This window comes from Leiobunum rupestre, chromosome 8 (assembly GCF_980474605.1).
Source record: "Leiobunum rupestre chromosome 8, qqLeiRupe1.1.hap1, whole genome shotgun sequence".
Classification (NCBI taxonomy): Eukaryota; Metazoa; Arthropoda; class Arachnida; order Opiliones; family Sclerosomatidae; genus Leiobunum; species Leiobunum rupestre.
This window is the reverse complement of record NC_143391.1, coordinates 24,965,063-24,989,327: the sequence shown is the minus strand read 5'-3', so window position 1 is coordinate 24,989,327 and position 24,265 is coordinate 24,965,063. Positions and strand designations below refer to the sequence as shown.

Sequence of the window (24,265 nt, the reverse complement as noted above, 5' to 3'; positions counted from 1 at the left end):
CTAGGAGAAGAAGTGAAGCTGGACCACGGCTGAGGGTTCCACCCTGTAGGTAGATTTGATTTAAAAAAAAAATCGGTGTATTTGATTTAAATCTGATTGATTTTTCCTTGGAAAATGTAATAACAAGAATGAATTCAGGTACCCAAGAATGTTGGACCATGGACCAGTGCCGTATTTCCGCCTAGGCCAACCTAGGCCGTGGCCAAGGGGCCCATACTTGGAAGGGGCCCTCCAGTGACCGTAATTACTGTATTCGAAAGCATAAATCTATAATATCAATCGTAATTTATATTGGAGAAATTCCTAGGTAGAAGATTTTGTTTTAAAATTACCAAAATTTCTGCGTCGCCTTAAATCGCAATGTTGCATAATTATCGCGTATTTAGCCGAGGATTGTTAAGAGCTTTTATTAAGTAATATAACCGTAGAGCTCAGACTTCTACGCTGAATCAGGGAAATTCAGGCACAGCCTAGTTCCATGGATAAGAGTAAATGCAGCGCGTGAAAAGGGGGCCCAGACTCCTTATCTGCCTATGGCCCCAGGATCTCTAAGTCCGGCCCTGCCATGGACGAACTTTTGCTAAAAAGTATGCGAACGTGGAGCTTAGAATCTCTGCAGTCCAACATTTTTGGGTACATGAATTCACTCTTATTAATATTAATTTTCATGTATTGGTAATATAAATCAAAATTTCAATTAATCTGAATAAAATTTAATTAGTACAGCATTCATTTTAGTACCTTTTCATAGATATATAAAAGTGTAATGGGTGATTTAAATTAAAATGATTTTAATCAGACCACCCAACAAGACCGTCATCTCGAATAATGCAATCGTGAATCATTCATTCTTATTGGAGAATGAAAGTTGACCGAGCTCGAATAGATGGTTCACGGTCTGACGATATCGTTTCGAGTCTTGCCTGGAGTCGCCTTTAAACGACATTCGCGTCTTGAAACCGGACGGGGGAAGAACGCGGATGCCTCCGAAATCGAATCGGAATAGAATCCAAAAGAGCAAAAAAAAAGAAAACACACCTGGGGAATGTTCGATTGAAAAATCCTTTGAAGACGCCCGCTTTGACACGATCCTCCTTGAACTCATATTTTCAAATCGAAGCTAGCGCATTGAAGGGAGCCTGATTTTTCACTAGCTTTTCTTTCCGCTTACCTGGGCCACCGAAGATCAATTGAACGACACGGAGACACGGTGGAAATGGGTGAGCACCAATCTTGATGACGGCTTCCCTGCTATACTAGAATGCCGAGAATTTATAACGTTCGGGCCTCCGTACAAGCCGCGTGATTTAAAGATTTCTCGGACATTCTTCAATCTCCATCTTCCGTCGTCTTCCTCGAATCGCCGTGTTTGTTGTAGGAAAGAGGTCAATGGAGGCCCGTGAGGGAATTACTCGGTGACGGATACCGAGCTATCCGCCGCACCTTCGCCTGCCTTCGTTGTTTGATAGTGTAAGCGCGTGGTCAGTTGTAAAATTGACAATGGCTGTAGCGTATCAAAATACTCTGTTACGTTAGAATTAAAGATTCAATATACACAGTTAGAAAAAAGGGTTTCCATGGGTTTTATTAGGGTTTGCTTTGGGTTTAAAAAAGGTTTAGGAAAAAATTATAAACCCTTAAGCTTTGTTTTGGCAACTTGCATGGTTTGAAAAGGGTTTTAATGTTTAAAGGAAACCCATATAGGTCAATGGAAAACCCTTAGGATTCCAATTTAAGAACCTATAAAAAAAATAATAATTTGTCACTTTTTAAAACCCTTTTCAAACCCTGCACGTTTTAAACCATCTCACGCCATCTACGCCAAAATTTGATATCAAGCCGTATAATAATTTCATAAAACGTAAAGGAAGACGGACTTTCCCCAAAATGGTTTCTCTAAACATCGTTGCAATCATACATCTTTCGGTGGTTCTGTGGTAAAACGACCGCCTGTCGTGCTAGAGGGCTTGGGTTCGAAACGCGCCCGTTGCAATCGCCAAAACTTGTCATAAATTAAATAAATTACTTTTAATTTAATCTTTAAATACAGAAAGTGCTCATTTTGAAGCCTTGTGGGTTTGAAAATTTCCGTTAAAGGGTTTTGGAGGGTTTGAATTTGTGGAATTTTTTTTAAGAACCTTGGGGGTTTATAATCAAACTCTTTTTTCTAAATGTGTACCGCGGGACTTAACAAATGATTACGTGTAAACGCGCCTGGACCTGATTCACTGATAGACGAAAATTATTTTTCTTCCAATTTTCTTCTTCTAATTGTCAAGTTTGATCTCAACCGGTGGTCATATTTTTTCCGCTCACCTGTTAGTGATGGAAAGAAAAACGCCCCGAGAGAGAAAAAAATGTGAACTTTGAGGCCGGTTCTCTCCGTTCTTCTCAGTTGAGAAAAAAACCTGAAAGTTTTCGGCTTTTTCCGAAGAAGCTTTCAGCTTTCTTAAAGAATCTAATACGCGAACGCCGTTGCTCCGGCCTTTTCCCATCCTTCGGAGTTTTATGGAAGAGCTAAATTTAACGCGTGAAGCGGCACCGGAAAGATTCGGAAGTAGAGAAAGTCATCTAACCTTGCAAAACTGATTTACCGTTTTGCTTTCACCCTATCAACAAATTGAATAAAACTGGCCGGGCAGCTATTCGCCTAACGAAACAATCATTACGGATGTAACGCGGAAAGTTTCCAAACTATGGTTTGCCAAAAACTGTGATTAGCGCTTCCAACTGATTGTCATTTAAACAGTTGCGTTATCTGGATCGAGTAAATAATTACCATAGATCGGATTATTCGTTTGATATGGGTCAGAATGAAAAACAAATTAATTTGAATTTGTCGTAAGCCAACAGATAGAAGGTGACAGGGGCGTAGGAACCAAAAGCCGAAAGTAGACCATGAATTATAATGAAAAGTCTTCATTATATTTCTTGGTCTGCTTTCAAATAGTTATTTTGAAACTCGGCCGCTACGGGCGAAACTTCTATCAACGCTCTGAATGAGTCTATAAGCCAAAACTATTCGCTCGCTTTGGGACGAAAAAAGTACACCTTTTACCCCAAACCACCAACTTCTTCCGTACAATAACAGCCAAACTGCATTTTAAAGTTTCTCGCTATTTCCTAAAAATTACTCCAAAACTAGCGAATAGTTTTCGCCTCTTATTAATGACAAATGAACCAAATTGAATTTGAATTCGCTCTTACTTTGGTGTTAAAAGTTTTAAACGACAAATTTATCTTTTTCATAATGGTTGTAAAAACAAATTCACAATATTTTAGGGGGAGACAAACACGGGTGTTGTCCCCTAGTTGAAAATTTAGCAGGGGACATTTTCCCCTTTTCCCCCTGGTTGCTACGCCGCTGGAAGGTGAACAGATTTTAGGTAATTCACAGCTATCGAATTTACTTATGGACCCTCGATTATATTCCTTTCGAAATTTTAGTTTCTGTTTATTTTAATTTTCTCTCCATTTTATGATATATACGTGTATTGAATCTGATGAGATGAATATTATAGTAGGTTAATTCAGATCGGTTACTTGAGATACGATATGATTTCAGATTGCTGGTTGAGGGGAAGATTAACCCGGGCTGCGTCTAGTTTGTCATATACTGTGTTCTGTCAAAAATATTTTTTCTGAGTCAGAAAAATTCTTAGCGTAAGATTCAAATAGACGCGTTTCTTTTACTTAGAATTCTTTGCCGCCTAAAATTCGTCTAAAATTTCAAAACCAAAAAGCACGTGTTTCTGTTAGGCCTCGGCTCAAGAGCACAATTTTAAATGAGTAGGTTAACTGTTAAAAATCAATAACCATTGATGAAATATTACTTACTATTCACCATTCTTTCGAATTCCCACTGTTTTACACGTTAAATATAATTTCTATCGGTTTCGGGATCGTAGAGTGTTACATCAATATCTGCAGCAGTCAGCACTACACCCCGTCATTTGGTTTTCTGTCGCCAAGGTACAAAAACCAATGGTTCTATTTCCGGTCAGAAAAAGTGTCTAGTTTCTCAGAATGAAACATTTCTGAGCTTCTAAGTTGGAATTCTCACCAACTAGACGCACCCTTGATCTGACTAACTGGTTACCTTCAGATACATCAAAATTATGACCTGAAAAACCAGATTGGTTGGCCCTAGGAAGCACTAACGGTGATGAGCAATTTCGGGTCCGCGCTCCAGTAGGTTATTCTGAAATATAATATATTAAAATAACAATAATAATAATAATATTTTAATAATAAGCGAGTTTCAAATATATCTGACACAAAAGCAGATAGAAGAAAAAGCAAACGTCATAGCTGAGATAGCTCAGCGGCTTACTAGTTATTTTTACTTAGCACAATGGTTAATTACCATTATCTAAACTTTTAAAGAACCTATTTCAAAAATAACTTAATTACTAAGCCTAATCATATAACCGACAACAACGGCACCGTTTTGTCAAAATTGAACGTGAACGCTCCAGCTTCGCTACGAAATCGACTTTAGCGACGCCAAGTTGGTCCACATTGAACTAAAATTAGCCGTGATTTTCCTATTCCCAGTATTAACGCGTGTTTTTTAAAGCCTGAACAAGAGTCCCCTTATATTCTTGGTTAATGGTTGGGGCTCGCACGGTTTTGCGCGCGCCCTGCAAATGAAAATTTAACAGTGAATATGAATAAAACATTACAACCTCTGTTTTCATGATTCTACGCGAGGAAATCTTATCTGCTGACGCGAACACATTACATTCTTCGGAATCGTATTTTTTGGTAACGGGAAATTTAATTTAGTTCCCGTTACAAATTTAACGTTATTAATTTCCCGTTGAAGTAAATCTGGGAGGATCACCATTCGACGAGAACAATGAGTGTGGTCTGCTCATGTTACTCGTTCCCTCTTGTTTTTCAAAATGCTTTTTGGAAGAAAACATCGCGTAGGAGGGTGGTGGCAAGCCCTTCATGCCACGTAAACCAACAGCTCCATACACTAACTATTACCGTTAACCTCAAGTTTTTATGGAAAGGGGGAACTGAAGAGCTCGGGGGAAAACCCCTCTAACCACTGAAGAGATAATTTATTAATTAGTACATAAATCTATGATTTTCTATCATGAATCTATTTCACCCATGAATATTGCCCTATATCATTAACCACGGTATACTCCGAGAGAACCTGGGGCGGTGCCTATTTTCGCGCGACACGAGTGATTTACTTTTTTAGCCAATAAGAACGAATTCGGAAATGATGTCATTTTAGCGCAAGATAGTTTACGAGAGCAGAATCATAGAAATAGAAATTAGACTAGAACCACTGCGCTATCCGGTAATCTCAAGGATAACGGGCACGCTAGAAGGCTGCCATGAGAGTGGAATAATAATAATAATAATGATAATATTTATTTCGCAACACAAAGTTTGCAGGCAACCACAGAGGCAAAGATATAACCCAGATACAAATAAATAATTAAAAAAAACAAATATAACTAATATAAATTGTATTGTAAATTAAGAATTTTGAAGAAGCCAATCCGGAAAGAAAAATTCCGAGACTAAAAAACGAAATTCTAGAATTTAAAGAAAAGCAGCATTCACCCTGATGTCAGCTGGCAATCAGTTCCTGGTCCGTGCACTTCTGAAGAAAAAGGAATTGTCCAATGCTAAGCGTCTAGCGAACTTTAAATTGTAAGTAGGGTAGGTAATCCGGGTGCTCAGGGTCATATGATCATCCAGATTGAAAGTCGGTGACTTGACAAATTTCAAGAGCATGTAAAAATATTTGAAACATCTCTACGAACGGACAGTGGCCAAAGGTGAAGAGTTGGCCATAAGGAGTATGACCAGGCAAATTTGACCGAGGTGAGAGATGGATTCCATAGTCCAGAACTGGTAAACGCATCGAACGAAAGAGTGTGGTAGATGCGGGCGCAAAACCAGTGGTTCTACGAATAAGACCACATAAGCGGCGAGCTTGATTGCCAGCGTAATGAATGTGAGAGGCCCACTTTGGATCTCTAGAAACGACGACACCGAGAATCTTCATAGAGTACACACGGTTAAGTGGAACGCTATTAATATTGTAAGCTACATCATCAAGGGGCCTTCTCCGTGAAATCACCATGAAGTTGCGTTTTTTGATATTAAGCGCAATGTTGCTGGCCACACCTCAACTGAAAATAATGTTATTTTGCAAACGGTCCGCGGTATATTGAATTGCGAGAGATATATAGCTGTCATCAGCATACTGATATAGAGAACATTTTGAAGTCAGCACAGACGGCAGATCAGACGCAAAGATGTTGAAAAGTAATGGTCCCAAAATCGAGCCTTGAGGCACCCCAGAAAGAACTGGACGGTACGTGCTGAATTCGGCATGATAGGTCACTCGTTGAAAGCGATTGGATCAAAAATATTGAAGCCAACGCAAAACCTCTCCACTGATCCCAATTCTTTGTAGTTTAAAAATAAGTCGCTTGTGGAAAACGCAGTCAAACGCTTTCGACCAATCAAACGACACCACGTGAATGTCAGGCGGGTTACGCTCATCGAGAACGGAAGACCACTCGTAGAAAGATTGCAGAAGCTGGTTCGTGCAAGAGCGACCCTACGAGGTAGGTATTACCGAATTGTCTTCCAGGAACCTGTTCAGCTTCTCATAAATTATCGATTCCATTCACTTTCCAACTACAGAGGTGAGAGATATTGGTCGGTAATTTGAAAGATCATTACGCTTGCCCGACCCTTCGAAGACTGGCACAACATTAGCAAGCTTCCAACCAGAAGGTAGAAAAGACATCGAGAGTGAAAAGTTAAAAATCTTCACCAGTGGGACATTTGTAGCAGGAATCGCTACTAATCCACGCAGGAGTGCGCCATCTATTAAAAAAATTAAAACTTTATTTTTTTTAAATTAGTTTTCGTGCTCCCACAAAGAAATCTGGAGATTCCACTCTCATGACAGCCTTCTAACTCGTACATCTCACCACAATCTAATCGTCCTTCTTGCGTCATTTCTATTTCTATATGCAGAATAGCCGCGAAATGACTTCTCACGGATGGTTCGCGTTATTTTGTTAAAAATAAGGTTTATAGTTATAAATATTTATAGAATAAAAATACAAAATGAAAGAATGTAATTCCGATCTTTGGAAAGCGATTCTCTCGAGTGCCGGTGAGATTTTTAACAATTTAAACATACAAACTATCTCTGAAATGCTAAGCCTCGGTGATACTTTGAAAGAAAACCAGAGTCAGTGTTTGCCATATTATTATTATTAAATAATAAATGCTCTGTTATAATTTTATTACAACACGGCCAACTTTGATCTCTCGCGCTACCCATTCGTCGAAATTCCGTGGGCAAGGATTTTCCCCCTATACACTGTACTATAGGAGTTCAGCGCCACGCTCGTTTTTATATTTGCTTCAATGCAAAAACTATTCGAAAAATAATATTCCGCTAGGGGCGCTCAAACCATACACGTATCTTTTGCTCATAGGTTAACATAGAAACCTCAAAGAATGGGTTGGGCACTGTAGCGCGAACAGAGCGTGATCAAAGTTGGCCGTGATTATAATAATAACTATTCTAATAATAATATTAAATACATTCGTGAATCTATTTAATTATGAACTTTATGTGTGGTAAAGGCACCTACAAGTATAGCGACGTAATAAATATTTACTTTTGCGCGCAATAATATTGCTCAGCATAAAAAAAATGAAATATGTTCAACGTAATATATCAAAAATTAATCGAAGGTTGAAATCAGCTGTTTAATTATACAAAATCCGCCCAATATTCGTCCACTCCGGGGATCAAATTCGATCGTGCGACGAAGAATCTTTTCCAATTGTGTTCCATACTCGTGATACCCTTTCCACTTTCGATTATATACCTGGTTGAAATGTTAGGTAACAGGTAGCAATAGAGACTGGCTCGGCTTTCGTCGTCGGGAATCCAGTGGCGCTTTGCAAAGCCGCGGAGGTGGGCTAATTGTCCCGGGAATTCCTCCCCAACGAACACCCCCGAAGCCCAATCTGGTGTCTCCTTCGCCGCCTTCATTATGAAAAGCTGGGATTTTCCCCCTCCCCAAACGTTTTCCTACCGGAAACACTTGAGAGTGCGAAGCCTTTACCTTCTCCCCGCCGTTGATTGGATTGTTAGGTTAACCCGGTTATCGCGGTTTCTGTCGTTTACGGAAGCGAAAACAGTCATTACATTGACGAGCGTCAACGCTATTTTACCGCGTTATCGAGGCCTCATAATTCTAACGTAGGCAATACCTTAATTTGCTAGCCCGCGACCGAATCGGCACATTAATAAAATGTAAATTAACATTACTAGGCCTATTAAAAGGGAAAGCAATTGACCTTCTAGATTCGCATACAACTTTCGCGCCCTATCGCAATCAAACGGTTTGATAGGTGGCCCAACCGTTGCGTCAAAAATAGTGAATGTGGGGGAAACGAAACTGTGGCTCCATTCGAAGACGCGTTAAATTTTAAGATTGCTCCCGCAAATATTTTCTATTAAATCTATTGATTTATTGGTTTTTAACGCTGTAAGCTAATTTTTTTCATCAATCTGATTACATTCTGTTCGGTTACACTTTTTTCCTAAAATTGCAAAAGGTCTGGCTAATAAAATTAAAAATTTGGTTGTGTGCTCTTCTCAGTTCAAAACCAACGATTACAAAACCATTTATCATTATGAATTATCTATATTCTGCTAAATTTTTCCATTTGTTATGTAATAATCAATTAAAGGGCGTGTCATTTATCATCCACTAGGCCAAAGTTACACTTGTGAGTTACTTTTTTCAACACATAATTTAAAGGCTTGACACACCTATTGATTTTCCTTCATCTGTCATGTCCTCCTAATTTAATGTCATATGTAAATAACGTATTCTCAACTCTTGTATAACTATAAAAAACTAAAAAATTAACCAATGTATAACGAAGTAAGTTTCGGGAATTGTTAAGCCTTTGAGATTTTTCTTTCAAGACGCAAAAACATGCTTCGGAAAATCAGCTGATAACCGCTTTGGCTACTTGGCTTCGGTTCGTATTTCCCCTCAAACTTAGTTCATATTGATTCCGCTGAAACATTTGGTTGCTTATCTGGCCTTTTTTTGGTTAGCGCCTACTCTTAACATAACCTAATTTGTAAATACCGAATAAACATCCTCTCTTTTTACCACTTTGCCTGTTTAATTTAAGAAATTAGATATACTAGGCTGGTGCGGTTTGAACCATAACGTCGACCTTTAAAAATCGCGGTGAAAAGTCACTCGCTGTAGCTAAACATTTTTTACAGTGATAACTATAAAGTAAGCTTTCACGTGAAGTCATTTTGGAAATAGTTTAAAAGTTTTATCACATCATGGATGCCACGAACTTAAAGTGACGTTATATAGGGATTTGGCAGTGCTACGTCACAGTTTTTTTTTCAATAGTTTCTATCGTGGGGAGAAAAATGTTACCACAATGGCAGCCATGGCCTAGAGATACGAATCGGTAATTTACCCTGGTAATTTACGCGGTAAATTTACGCGGTAAATTACCCTGGTAACAGTAATTTACAATTTTCTCAGGTAAATTACGAAAATGGTAATTACCCTGGTAATTACCAGGGTAATTTACTGTGGTAAATTACCACGGTAATTTACCATTGTATTCGTGTTTCACTGTTTCTCAATTTTCTTTGATCTTTCGGGCTAAAATGTACCTAAAATACGTCGCACAAGATTACAAATATCAAAACCTAACGTTATTCGCGTTTTAGTGTATTTTTGCATCGTTTAATTATGTAATTTAACTCCAGCAAACACTAGATCATAGGCGTAACGCACTAACTCGAAGAGCTAGGCACCGCTGCGCTACCTAGATCGATTTTCGTTGCGAATTTCCAAGGAGTCGAAGGCATTGTTAGAATAGTTTGAACCGTTTAATAGGAAGTTTACTTATGTCTAGCCCTGTTTAAGAAAAATCACATTAATCTGTCGTCTGCTAAAATGTTAGGTTTATTTTCACTTGGTTATTCCACGGCCAACTTTGATCACGCGCTGTTCGCGCTACAGCGGTCAACACATTCGTCGAAATTCCGCGAGCAAGGATTTTCCCCCTATAAACTGTACTATAACGTGTAGGAGTTCAGCGCCACGCTCGGTTGTTATATTGACTTCAATGTAAAAGCTATTCTAAAAATAATAATCCGCTGGGGGCGCTCACGTCATACACATCTTTTGCTCATAGGTTAACACAGAAACGTCAACGAATGAGATGGCCGCTGTAGCGCGAGAGATCTAAGTTGGCCGTGGTTATTCCGAGCATCTGTGTTACCTTAGCGTTACTTGGAAGTCATCAACGGTACCGGTTCAATTAACTATCGATGAATCTGACGAGGATGAAAACTATGGTGAGTACCCTGAGGAATATGATGATACTGATAATGCATCTCAAAATTAAGATAATTGAACATTTTTTGGCATTTATAACCGATTGTGGTAATTTATAAAATGTATAATACCCAATAAAAGCGTTTCTTCTTTGTATTCCTTGTTTTAATCGTAAATAAAAACCTTTTTTTTTTAAAAGAAATTTACGGTAATTTACCGCAACACGGTAAATTACGCGGTAAATTACCGCGTAATTTACTGATTTCCTAAATTACGGTAATTTAAGAACTCTACCATGGCCAAAGCTACGGAGTGCCAAGTCTCTATTGCATCTTTCTTATAGTATCTTTTGTTACGTATAATATATATCTTGGAGATAAATATCCAACGCTCTACAATGCGTTTCCGAAGAAAAAATAGTACGGGGTGGAAATTAGTTATTATTTCATAGGGAAAATATGGTCTATAAATGAGTAAATATCCCTACTGCGTGTAATTTGTAAAGTTTATATTGTTAAACGCACGGTAACGTTTGAAAAGCGATGTTCTGTATGTTTCCGCAATTTGGCAGGGAAATTCGCCCCCCCCCCCCTTTGAAAACTGCTCTAGCCTACGAAGGTATACGTGCTTCATTTTACGCACTGGGTGCATACTACCGAGGCTCTGCCATTCACCAAAAATGTGAACGGGATTTTGAAATCCGGGATTTCACGCTGGATTTCAAGTTATCTTGTTGGATTTCGGATTTCTTAACTATTGTCCCGGATTTCAAGATATCTTGTTGGATTTCGGATTTCTTAACTATTGTCCCGGATTTCGGGATTTTTCGTCGGATTTCGCGAATTCTCGTTCGATTTCGGGATTTTGCAATTTCTCGCTTGATTTCAAGACTTCTCTCTGGATTTCGCGATTTATTGTCGGATTTCGCGATTTATTGTCGGATTTCGGGATTTTGCAATTTCTCGCTTGATTTTAAGACTTCTCGCTGGATTTCGGGATTTATTGTCGGATTTCGGGATTTTGCAATTTCTCGCTTGATTTCAAGACTTCTCGCTGGATTTCGGGATTTATTGTCGGATTTCGGGATTTTGCAATTTCTCGCTTGATTTCAAGACTTCTCGCTGGATTTCGCGATTTATTGTCGGATTTCGGGATGTTGCAATTTCTCGCTTGATTTTAAGACTTCTCGCTGGATTTCGGGATTTATTGTCGGATTTCGCGATTTATTTTCGGATTTCGGGATTTTGCAATTTCTCGCTTGATTTTAAGACTTCTCGCTGGATTTCGGGATTTATTATCGGATTTCGGGATTTTGCAATTTCTCGCTTGATTTCAAGACTTCTCGCTGGATTTCGGGATTTATTGTCGGATTTCGCGATTTATTGTCGGATTTCGGGATTTTGCAATTTCTCGCTTGATTTTAAGACTTCTCGCTGGATTTCGGGATTTATTGTCGGATTTCGGGATTTTGCAATTTCTCGCTTGATTTCAAGACTTCTCGCTGGATTTCGGGATTTATTGTCGGATTTCGGGATTTTGCAATTTCTCGCTTGATTTCAAGACTTCTCGCTGGATTTCGCGATTTATTGTCGGATTTCGGGATCTTGCAATTTCTCGCTTGATTTTAAGACTTCTCGCTGGATTTCGGGATTTATTGTCGGATTTCGGGATTTTGCAATTTCTCGCTTGATTTCAAGACTTCTCGCTGGATTTCGGGATTTATTGTCGGATTTCGGGATTTTGCAATTTCTCGCTTGATTTCAAGACTTCTCGCTGGATTTCGCGATTTATTGTCGGATTTCGGGATCTTGCAATTTCTCGCTTGATTTTAAGACTTCTCGCTGGATTTCGGGATTTATTGTCGGATTTCGGGATTTTGCAATTTCTCGCTTGATTTTAAGACTTCTCGCTGGATTTCGGGATTTATTGTCGGATTTCGGGATTTTGCAATTTCTCGCCTGATTTCAAGACTTCTCGCTGGATTTCGGGATTTATTGTCGGATTTCGGGATTTTGCAATTTCTCGCTTGATTTTAAGACTTCTCGCTGGATTTCGGGATTTATTGTCGGATTTTGCGATTTATTTTCGGATTTCGGGATTTTGCAATTTCTCGCTTGATTTCAAGACTTCTCGCTGGATTTCGGGATTTATTGTCGGATTTCGGGATTTTGCAATTTCTCGCTTGATTTCAAGACTTCTCGCTGGATTTCGCGATTTATTGTCGGATTTCGGGATCTTGCAATTTCTCGCTTGATTTTAAGACTTCTCGCTGGATTTCGGGATTTATTGTCGGATTTCGGGATTTTGCAATTTCTCGCCTGATTTCAAGACTTCTCGCTGGATTTCGGGATTTATTGTCGGATTTCGGGATTTTGCAATTTCTCGCTTGATTTTAAGACTTCTCGCTGGATTTCGGGATTTATTGTCGGATTTTGCGATTTATTTTCGGATTTCGGGATTTTGCAATTTCTCGCTTGATTTTAAGACTTCTCGCTGGATTTCGGGATTTATTGTCGGATTTCGGGATTTTGCAATTTCTCGCTTGATTTCAAGACTTCTCGCTGGATTTCGCGATTTATTGTCGGATTTCGGGATCTTGCAATTTCTCGCTTGATTTTAAGACTTCTCGCTGGATTTCGGGATTTATTGTCGGATTTCGGGATTTATTGTCGGATTTCGGGATTTTGCAATTTCTGGCTTGATTTCAAGACTTCTCGCTGGATTTCGGGATTTATTGTCGGATTTCGGGATTTTGCAATTTCTCGCTTGATTTCAAGACTTCTCGCTGGATTTCGCGATTTATTGTCGGATTTCGGGATCTTGCAATTTCTCGCTTGATTTTAAGACTTCTCGCTGGATTTCGGGATTTATTGTCGGATTTCGCGATTTATTGTCGGATTTCGGGATTTTGCAATTTCTCGCTTGATTTTAAGACTTCTCGCTGGATTTCGGGATTTATTGTCGGATTTCGGGATTTATTGTCGGATTTCGGGATTTTGAAATTTCTCGCTTGATTTCAAGACTTCTCGCTGGATTTCGGGATTTATTGTCGGATTTCGGGATTTTGCAATTTCTCGCTTGATTTCAAGACTTCTCGCTGGATTTCGCGATTTATTGTCGGATTTCGGGATCTTGCAATTTCTCGCTTGATTTTAAGACTTCTCGCTGGATTTCGGGATTTATTGTCGGATTTCGGGATTTTGCAATTTCTCGATTGATTTCATATTTATCGCTGGATTTCGGGATTTATTGTCGGATTTCGGGATTTTGCAATTTCTCGATTGATTTCATATTTATCGCTGGATTTCGGGATTTATTGTCGGATTTCGGGATTTTGCAATTTCTCGCTTGATTTCAAGATTTATCGCTGGATTTCGGGATTTATTGTCGGATTTCGGGATTTTGCAATTTTTCGCTTGATTTCAAGATTCCTCGCTGGATTTCAATATATATCGCTGGATTTCAATTATTTCACGTCGGATTTCAAGATTTATCGTCGGATTTCGGGATTTCCCTCCGGGTTTCAAGACTTCGCGTCAGATTTCTGGATTTCGTGCCGGATTTCAAGATTTTGAAGAAATGCAGGCTGGATTTCGGATTTCTTGGAAAGTGTATGCGATTTCTTTGGATGTCCGACCCCTCGGATAGTAGTACTCTCGTAATATATATTATATTCTTCCGCTTATGGCAACAGATAGTTGCGGCGATAAACGCAAATTAGCGTGCCATTTCAAAGCATAAACTCTGCCTTATGGCCTGATTTCAAAATTACGTTTTTGCGCGTGACAGTACCTATACATTATGAGGTATAGCAGGCTTTAACCTGCTTTTATACCCTAACATGGCGGCGTATTTTCACGCGCAAAATGAAATTTAAGTACCCCTGGCAATTCAACTTTAAAAAGTTCCACGCCCGTCTTGATATTTTAGCGTAAACGGACTCTAGCAAATTCGCGCGAGCTCCCTAAAATCAAAAAAATGCGAGCGCCTTTTACCCTAAAATATTAATGAGCGCGTGGAACTTTTTCACAAGTCAGAATTTATAGCCCAGTGCACCTAGCAACAGGGGCCATACCACACACGAAGAATTTATGCTAGCGCCTAAAGCTTGTTTTCCACTAGCGCGCGTCAATTTATTTATATGCGTCATAATGTTATTTTCTTTACGCGCGTAAAAACGTTTGAACGTTTCAAAGCTGAGAAACGCGTCGTTGAGCGCGCCAGTGGGAAACAAGCATAATAGTCGAAGATATTTTGTAATCCGATTTATCGCGCTTGGTGAAAGATTCGTCTCGCACTGGAGTGATTACGCGAACAAAAATTAAAAACTGGAATTTAATTCGGTAATGCTTGGTTTCCACTAAAGCGCGTAACGGCGCGTCTTTCAACTTTGGGATGTACAAACGTTTTTCCGGGCGTAAAGAAAAATGCATTACGACGCGTGCTAGTGGAAACCAAGCATAAGTCTGTGGGAAAACGCGAGTTTTAAATCCCGAGCGTCAATTTCCGCGTTTGAACAATTAGGAAAGCGGGAAGCGGCAACTCGACGTAAAAGGGTGTGTTTTTTAAGAAGAAACGTTCGATTTCAGAGCGACATAATTCCCTCGATCGCTGTAGGCGGCTTTTTCGCGGCAGTTTAGGTTTAATAAGACTTCCGGGGTATTTACTTATAGAACGAGAAAATGGCTGTTTCCAACAGCGCGCTCGGCTCCTTCGTAATTAAATTTTCACTTCAAAGAAGATGTCGATTTGGAAGCGGGAGTGCGCCGTGGGATTTAGATTTTCCACGGAATTGAAAGTCTTTCGGCGCGAGCTTTCTTTTGCACACGGAACCAAATTAAAGCCTCGCTTTGCAGATTGGTTTCGACTCGAAGAAGACGTAACGGTTCCTTTCGAAATTGCTCGCGCTTTTTCCGAGGAGAGCTTGTACGGCGCCTTCATTATTCTTTAATCACGAACCAAATTAAAGTTGGAATTGGAGATAGGTATAGCCTCCATTTTCGAAAGTGTGTAGTTTTTGCGGTGGCCTGAACGGTAGCGGTTTGAAGCGAATTGGCTTATCAAAGCCGAAACGTATTAGAGTGTAATCAATGTTTACGTTTATTCGGCGGGTTTCGAACGAGGCCCACGCGGATAAACTAAAAGTGAAAGTGGATATTTTTAGCCACCTGGCTCGGTAACCAACCTTAAATCGATAAATCGCTTTTTGTTCGGCCTTTCGCTTTAGAGTATATTCGCCTTTTCTATAAGCCATTTGTACATTTCCGTTATTCGGGTTGAATACTGTCAAGTTACGGCACTATTTGGAAGTTGACCTTCAACGCGTCCCAAAATCCGGGACAGGTACTTCGGACAATACGTTGGCATGATGTCCGCGTCGTGTAATGAAAGTGCAACGAAGGGCAGTTATTTTTCATTACAAACTGGGTATGACCGCGCGCGTTTGCCTTATGATGATCTATGATCCGCGCTGGAGTCCAGCGCTAAATGGAAGCGTGCCGGGTATATTTGCGGCTAGGCGTAGTTTCAGGTAGACGAGGCCCCTGGCCACGACTGGCCAATCCCCCTTTAACCCGTAATCGCAAACAGCGGCTATGCGTAATCCTTTTCCGTAGATAAGACGCTCTCTAAACACCATCCTTCATCTTGTATATACAACGTACACGTACTTTATTATTTAACTCGGAGATTTATACACGTTTTCCCGCGTTCTATCAAAGATAAGTTTCGCTACGAGAGTCGAAACCGCTGTGTGGATAATGAATATTCCACGCGTAAATTTTATATTAGAAAGAATGTAGATAGGCATTAAGTAAGAGCAGGATATATATTTATAGAGAAAAGGATTTATCTTCCGATGTTATTCTACCTCTACCTTCCGTTAATTTTCGAAAACACGTTTGTAAATCGGTAAATATCCCTAAAGATGTTTATAAACATCTTTAGGGATATTTACCGATTTACAAACGTGTTTTAGTTAGAAAAAAGGGTTTCCATGGGTTTTATTAGGGTTTGCTTTGGGTTTAAAAAAGGTTTAGGAAAACATTATAAACCCTTAAGCTTTGTTTTGGCAACTTGCATGGTTTGAAAAGGGTTTTAATGTTTAAAGGAAACCCCTATAGGTCAATGGAAAACCCTTAGGATTCCAATTTAAGAACCTATAAAAAAAATAATAATTTGTCACTTTTTAAAACCCTTTTCAAACCCTGCACGTTTTAAACCATCTCACGCCATCTACGCCAAAATTTGATATCAAGCCGTTTAATAATTTCATAAAACGTAAAGGAAGACGGACTTTCCCCAAAATGGTTTCTCTAAACATCGTTGCAAGCATGCATATTTCGGTGGTTCTGTGGTAAAACGCCCGCATGTCGTACTAGAGGGCTTGGGTTCGAAGCGCGCCCGTTGCAATCGCCAAAACTTGTTATGAAGTCGTAAATTAAATTAATTTCTTTTAATTTAATCTTTAAATACAGAAAGTGCTCATTTTGAAGCCTTGTGGGTTTGAAAATTTCCGTTAAAGGGTTTTGGAGGGTTTGAATTTGTGGAATTTTTTTTAAGAACCTTGGGGGTTTATAATCAAACTCTTTTTTCTAACTGTGCATCTAGACTCAAAATTTAAGCTTGTATTTCTAGGCCTGAAGATGAAAAGGGTACACAGTTAGAAAAAAGAGTTTGATTATAGGGGTTTCCTTTAAACATTAAAACCCTTTTCAAACCATGCAAGTTGCCAAAACAAAGCTTAAGGGTTTATAATTTTTTCCTAAACCTTTTTTAAACCCAAAGCAAACCCTAATAAAACCCATGGAAACCCTTTTTTCTAACTGTGTGCTGTGCATGTTTCCGTGATTTCAGCAGGGCCTTCGCCAACCTAAAGCCTTTGGTAGGGTCATGGTAGGGCCATTGAGTTGGGAATATTAATCTAGAGGTCCAATCAAAACGTCGGATTTCAGTATTTCGCGAAACAAGTTTTTAACAAATAAGAAAACTGCCGTCCAGCGTGGGAAATAAGGCGGTGGCAGTGGGCAAATGACCAGTTTAAAAATTTCCCGGACCAGTTTATTAATGAAATCAGAGGGGGGGTTAGTGGTCCACTGGACCACTTAATTAATTCGAGGTGTTTTAATTTTTTAAAGTGATTCAGCTTGAATATTTTGCAATTGGTAGGTCCAAATGTTATATTATTAGTCTTTGAATTCGAAGGTCTGTGTATTGGCGGCTGTGGCATGTTTGTACCATAGATATATTAAAGAAATAGATACCTGACGTGTTATTCGCCTAAAATATACGGGAGCGATAAATAGACAAATAAACCTTGCCCGTATTCCTGGTGTACTACGTGTAAAGTACCACCTAACGCTTAACAATATTCATGGAGTTTAAAATCACTGGATGATTTTTATTTTATCACCTACTCGACAGGCGTCACTTAAACGTAGTGCCCCAGGAAAAAATGATTGTATGCTTGGCGTCGCTTTCGTATTAACCACTCGTAGAATCTTTTGTCTATTTCTTTATTATGTCTATGGTTCGTACACTCCAATTCAAATTAACTAGGACTGTGTGAGTAGTGGTTTTAGGCAATCGAGTCGGGTATCGAGTACGAAATTTTTTTCATCGAGTATTCAAGTCGAGTCGAGTAATCGAGTACTTGATTAAGGGGAAATTTTCTCTTATTCGAGTCAAGTAAATCAGAAAAAACCTCGAGTAATATTTTTAACGAGTAGGGTTATCGAGTATACTTGATTAGGAGCTGGTCTCATTCGAGTAATTAGGTAATTAAATTTAAAATGAGTATAAACTAGCTTTCAATGCTGAAAAATATTCCTTTATTTAAATTAACCACAATTTCCAGAACTTTAGTAACCTTAATAACTAGCCTAATTATAGTAATTAATAGTAAAATAACAATACAATATACATTTTTTTAAATTATTAATGTACCGTCTGTCCGTATATTGCTTAAGAAGTTAAGACTCCTAAGTTCTAACGCCGACCGACATCCGAATTCGTGAAGTGACACTCCAAACTAAAACTTAATAATATTGTTTAAGAAAAACCGCGCAGGCGCACTACGTATTAAAAACCGTGATCCACCCCCAAGGTAATTCAAAACATTTGTTGTTTGTACGTCTTGTACGTACCGTTTATTATTTCCACCCCAAAAAGTTGCCAAACCCGTCTTTGAACTTACAGCAGCTTATTCAAGTAATCAGATACCCGACTATTCAATGTTTTGGTACTCGATAATCGACGAGTGTTTTCCAATTACTTATTAGAGGTCCAGTTCGAGTACTCGATTTCCAAAAATGCCGAGTAATCGATGATGTTCGAGTATTCGCACCATAGAAATAGAAATGAGATTAGAAGCAAGATTAAACTGTTGTGAGATGTACGAGTAATAAAGCTGCCATGAGAGTGCCAGTATTCTTTGTGGGAGCACGCCATCTATTTAAAAAAAAATTATAGTTTCAATTTATTTAATAGTTGGCGCACTCCTGCGTGGATTAGTAGCGATTCCACTCCCCTGGAAAGCTTCTAGCTTGCCCGTTTCCATTGAGATTACCGGATAGCGCAGTGGTTCTAGTCTCATTTCTATTTCTATGACTCGCACAGCCCTAGAATTAACCCTATTAAAAACGGTTAAAAGATAAAACACGCTATTCTAATGTAGCAGACGACGTGCACTGGTCATGGTCAAAAAGATTTTTTTTTCAAAAATAATGGATGGCGCCACGGGTCATATGATAATTTTGATTTTCAACGATTGGTTGAAAGTTTTCAGTTTTTAGTGGAGAACGGTTTTGTCGAGATTTAAAATACAAAATTATCTTCCCTGATTGGATAGTTTAAAATCGTATTATAGTGCCATCCATGGCGGAGAGTGTTAACTTCTGTTAAAATTAATTGTTAATTTAAATTACAAAAATTATATATTTTTAATAAGAATTTAAAGTACTATAATTTAGTAATTAATTAATAACTTTTTTAAAAAAATTATTTTTCACAAACTTTATAGTGTCGCCATCTACCTTAAACATTATTAAATAGGAAGGTACCACGGGTGGATTTCGCCCCTTTTTGCATATTTCCCTGTAGGCAATATGTGAATGCGTCTATAGATATTTTATATACTTCTGACAATGCCAAATGAATGAATGAAATAATGTAATGTTTTTTTGCGTATAAATAAGCTTCCAAGGCGTCGTAGTCATGATACATCTTACAGGATATTTTTAATGTTTACCAAAAATAAAAATTATTATTATTATCAATAATGCATTTATTTATACTTAGAGAGAATGACTATGTCGAGACTATTTTAGATTTGCAGTCAATACCTCTCGTGCTACTTCCTCTTAAAAGAATCAAATCAGTTCGGTATCTTATTGGTTCCTTAAGACTGACGTCTTCCCCCGCACATTCTCGCTTACTATAAATAAATATATTCTTGTTATTCTAAAGAAACCATAAAGGTTTTATATTATATTATTACATTTTAACATTTAAAATCCCACAAATATTTAATTTCGTATTTAATATTCCTATATCAATAAATACAATAATCAAAATTTCGAAATATTGTTTGAGTTGTTAAAGCGCTCTACTAGCTATGCAAATATGGAAAATATATTTCCAGTGACAAGGTACCATATCTCTATGCTGTTATAATAAGTGTCGCAAACCTTCAAACAACTAGACAAAATTCTAGTAGCCGCAGTAGGGTTTTTAATTATAAAACTGTGGTAGTTTACTTCTCCTGGAACACCGGAGTACTGCGAGTCGAACACTTCTTCAGGCGCCAGTAGACCAAATATATTATCATTTTATTATAATTTTTATTTTAAATTATACGGCTAAGAAGGGCCCGATATTAAAACAGTTATGAAATTTCCGTGACTTTACAAACAACATGAAAATGTTGATGGTGGATCTGCCCCTACATACAGGGGCGTACCAAAGAGTGTTTTGATGGGGGGGGGGGGGGTAATATCTTGCCAACTCCTGTAGGGGGTGATACCTAAGGTTTTTGGGGTTCGAAACTCAATTTCACACTCAAGTTAGTCGAAAATTTGATTTCCCCAAATCAACCAAAGTTTAACAACTCTGGAAAAAGTTTGGTGAGGGCCGCTCTCCGCGTGGCACCCCGACCAGTCTACACCCCTGCCTACAGAGAGCTAGAAATATTAATGGAAATTACTATAGGCAAAGACGCGAAATTTGGTCAAAAGGGGTTCGGATCCTAATGGTCGCCATCGTTCTCATTCTCTGTCGACAGAAATGAGTCTTCGAGATTCCGAGAAAGCTTCCATTGTTGCTATTAACGGTGATTTTGAGGATCCAGCTCACGATTTAGAATTATCTCTAAACCTTCCATCCATCGCTCTCTTTTATCTATCTATCTGGATTTTGCGCATTAATTCGTCTCCATTGAATAGCGGAATACGTATCACACGCCCTCTATCTTCAACGTCCGTAACTAAAAAACAAGCCGACCCGAAGTATATTGCGAGTTTCGCGTCCGAAAGAAACCGGCCCTCTCTCAATGACGAAGGGGGAAAATGGGCGATACGATCGAGGTAGTTTCGTATTAAATCTGACGATAGTACAAGGGCTAGGATAAAAAGAAACCCTTTATGAATAGAAAGAAGATCCAACTTTATCCTTATTTCGGAAAAGAAGCGAGGTACATTGGCTCGTGACATTGTCTCGTGACATTGTAACGATGAGGCTTTGGAAAGTTCCCAGAACGAGAGAGAAAAAGAAAATGGGGGAATGGGCGAGGCTACTTCGAATGGAAACACTCCCAATTGAAGTTTGTCACGAAAGCTCCATTAAAATCGTCGACTTATAAGGGCAACTCTGATCCCGTTGATGTAAGAAAAACGGTAGTCACTTTGCAAAGTTTTGTTGACTTTGGGGCCTATAGTCTTCCGTTCTTAATAGGAGATATAACTCAGTTTCGCGACTATCTTAAGAAGCGCGGGATAGCGTGCCAACGTTGACGTAGGTCGTCATTCGTCTAGCTAAATAACGGTCGAAGATGTCGAGGGGGGCGTTTCGGTGGAAAACTATCGTAGGACGATCAAAACCGGGGGATAATGCTTTTCCCGGAATCGTTTTTGTCTAAGACTTTAGACTTAGTTGGCAGAAATCTTCGCGTCTTCGAGGATACTAGATATAAAAGGTCACTCTTGTATAGGGAATTTAACGTTTTAGTTTCGCTACTTCCAGAAATCTCGCGCGTTGTTTTACCGAGAAACGCGCGTCATTTTCGGGAAAGCGTTTTGTTTAATGCCTCGTCAAATCCTCGGGATTTTTGGCCAACTTCAGATAAACGTGGAGAGAGTTAATTCTTTTCATTGCCGAAATATCAGAAACGATTTCCAGGAAGATTAAAAGCTCCAGTTTATTTGATTTGTTGTACGCTACAAGTGTTATGGAGAAAATAGATCCGGAAAATCTATTTACGTCCAAAATATATACGAGAAGAGATTGGTTCCGCTGCCGTGTTTTCCGCTGATGATACTGTAAAAATCCAGATAAAAAGACTCTTTTTTTTTTCATTTCTCTCTGATCTCTCCGAATCACTTTTTCCTTCTCTTCTTCTTCTTCTTCTTCGGAGGAGGAGGAGATTTTCGCGGTGATGGACTTGGAAAGGTTGGCGAACGATATTTGAATTCTAATAACATTTTATTTTCGTCGGGGCTCTGTAGTGAAAAATGTTTTTCTCTCTTTTTATGTTCGGAAGGACGGCGCTATTGATACGAATGAGATTTAAATGGATTTTTGGGCCTAAGTACTTCATTTTTAGCACGCGCGCGAATCCCATTAGGAGTTGCCCGTCTTACGGATGATAATTTTGTAAACATTGCCTTGTTTTGTTGCACTGTATAAAGTAAAGCTCCATTATACGGATAATCAGAACCGTCCCTTGAGTAGGGCGAGCGGGGCAGTGGCCCAGGGCGCCAAAGTTTAAAGGGCGCAAAATCAAAGATTTTCATTTAAATTGGATATTGAAAAATTTCTACCTAAGGTTCTGGGGGCGCCATTTTGTTTATTTGCCCGATGGGGCGCCATTTGGGCTACGTACGGCTCTGCGGATAATATTATCTCTCTCTCTTTGCGGGTGTCCCAAAAGACGCCTAAATAAGCTGTAAGTAAAATGAGTCACGTATCCGATCGTCGCCTAAATCGTGGAAGAGTACTCGTTTGGCCGGGTTATATGTGGCCAGCGTGAAGTTACGGGAGGGCTAGATTTGGAGGGATAGTTCGCCTGCCTTCCGGAGAGACTTACGCGCCTCAAATTAGGGGCTCTCAAAATCTACTATCTTCGTATTCGCGGCACGTATAATGAATTTTAATTGATAGTGCGGATTGCTTTCGAAATATCTTTCGTTAAGATGACGACTTCCAAGCGAAGTTTATTTCGCTTCTAATATCTATTATAGTGAAGTTTATTATTTTTCATATTCCAAATTAATCACTTCTTGTGGTTTTTTTCCAGAGTGTTCAAGAAGCAATCTCCCAACAACCACGTGACCGTTTACTTGTCGTCGCGTGATCTGGTGTACGAAAATGGTGACTTGACGGCCATAGACGGGGTGGTCACCGTCGACCAAAGTTACTTGAAAAATAGGAAAGTATTCGCCATGCTCGTTCTGACGTTTCGTTACGGGAGAGAGGACGAAGAGGTCATGGGACTCAAGTTCTACACCGAAGCCGTTCTCGACTTCAAAGAGGTCTGAGCTATTTTATTCTTTTCAAATCATACAGCGAGGTTACCCCAGATATAGCTCAAAGACTTAAAAGGCCACAACCACCTAATTGTTCTTATAACTACTAATACACTGTTTTTATTTTAGACCCTTAAAGTGGTTAAAACTTTATCCAATAGTTAAGACCATTCAAGGTATCTCCACAGAACATATTTAAACCTTCTGCTCCCCAAATTCAGTTATTTTGTCGAGTATTTAAGCACTTAATTTTACACTTTTTATCCATTTTACTTCATAAACAGGAAGAAGTTAGACCGTCTAAACTCTATTTTCAGATCTTTATAGGCCCTTATTTATTTATTTTTAATTATTCAATGCGACTCGATGTATTCTACGGATTGCAATAGCCGAATGAGCGTCTCTGAAGTCGCGGATCAAAGGGGGTTGCAAAACGTCAAATATCATTTCAGTATTTCAATATTTGATATAGATATAACCAGACTTCTTCAGCGCCCCTATTTGAGTAAGCATTGTTAGACGCCTTAATCAATATCCTCTATATGTGTAATCTGTAATCAAAATAAAGTAACATTGTTAAATCTAATTATCTAGGAGTAATAAACACAAGGAGAACGTAGCTAACCTTTAAACACGCTAACGCAGTGTTGTGTACAAATTTTATTGGACGAGCCTTTACGCTGAATGTTTTACGGGCGGGGGGGAAGACAATTTCCGAATTTTCCCCTTCCGACGGCAGCCGGCGCTAACGCGTCTAACCAATGAAAATTGTACACGTAGTCAATAGCGTTTACCCACTTCCTGCCGGAACTCCGAAAAATTAGCTACATAGTTACCATGGTAACCAACTATACATAAGACCACGGCCAACATTGATGACGCGCTGGTTGCGCAACAGTGAGTCATCAAAGTTGGCCGTGATAGGACAATACAGCGACCGACGGAGGCCGATGTTTCGGAGGTCACGTGCCGGAAGTGGGTAAACGCTTCGTTACAAAGCCTACCATCAGAAAACTCTCAGAATTGAAATCTAGGGTATGGAGTTCCGTATTATCTTTGGTCCCACGTGTTACTACGCTTCTTAGCCAGGATAGACGATCTCTCTCGTAGAGTATAGTTTCAATCGAAAGG

The 24,265-nt window shown here is 39.1% G+C and overlaps 1 protein-coding gene across 1 annotated transcript in view; it reads left to right on the top strand.

Annotated features, from left to right (window-relative positions):
• The window catches only part of LOC149932861 (arrestin homolog), a 66,401-nt gene that overhangs the window by 24,903 nt on the left and 17,233 nt on the right, over positions 1–24,265 (top strand). The window contains exon 2 of the mRNA XM_090157194.1: positions 22,906–23,140. Coding sequence (XP_090013320.1) covers positions 22,906–23,140 — 235 coding nt within the window. The remainder of the gene's footprint in view (positions 1–22,905; positions 23,141–24,265) is intronic.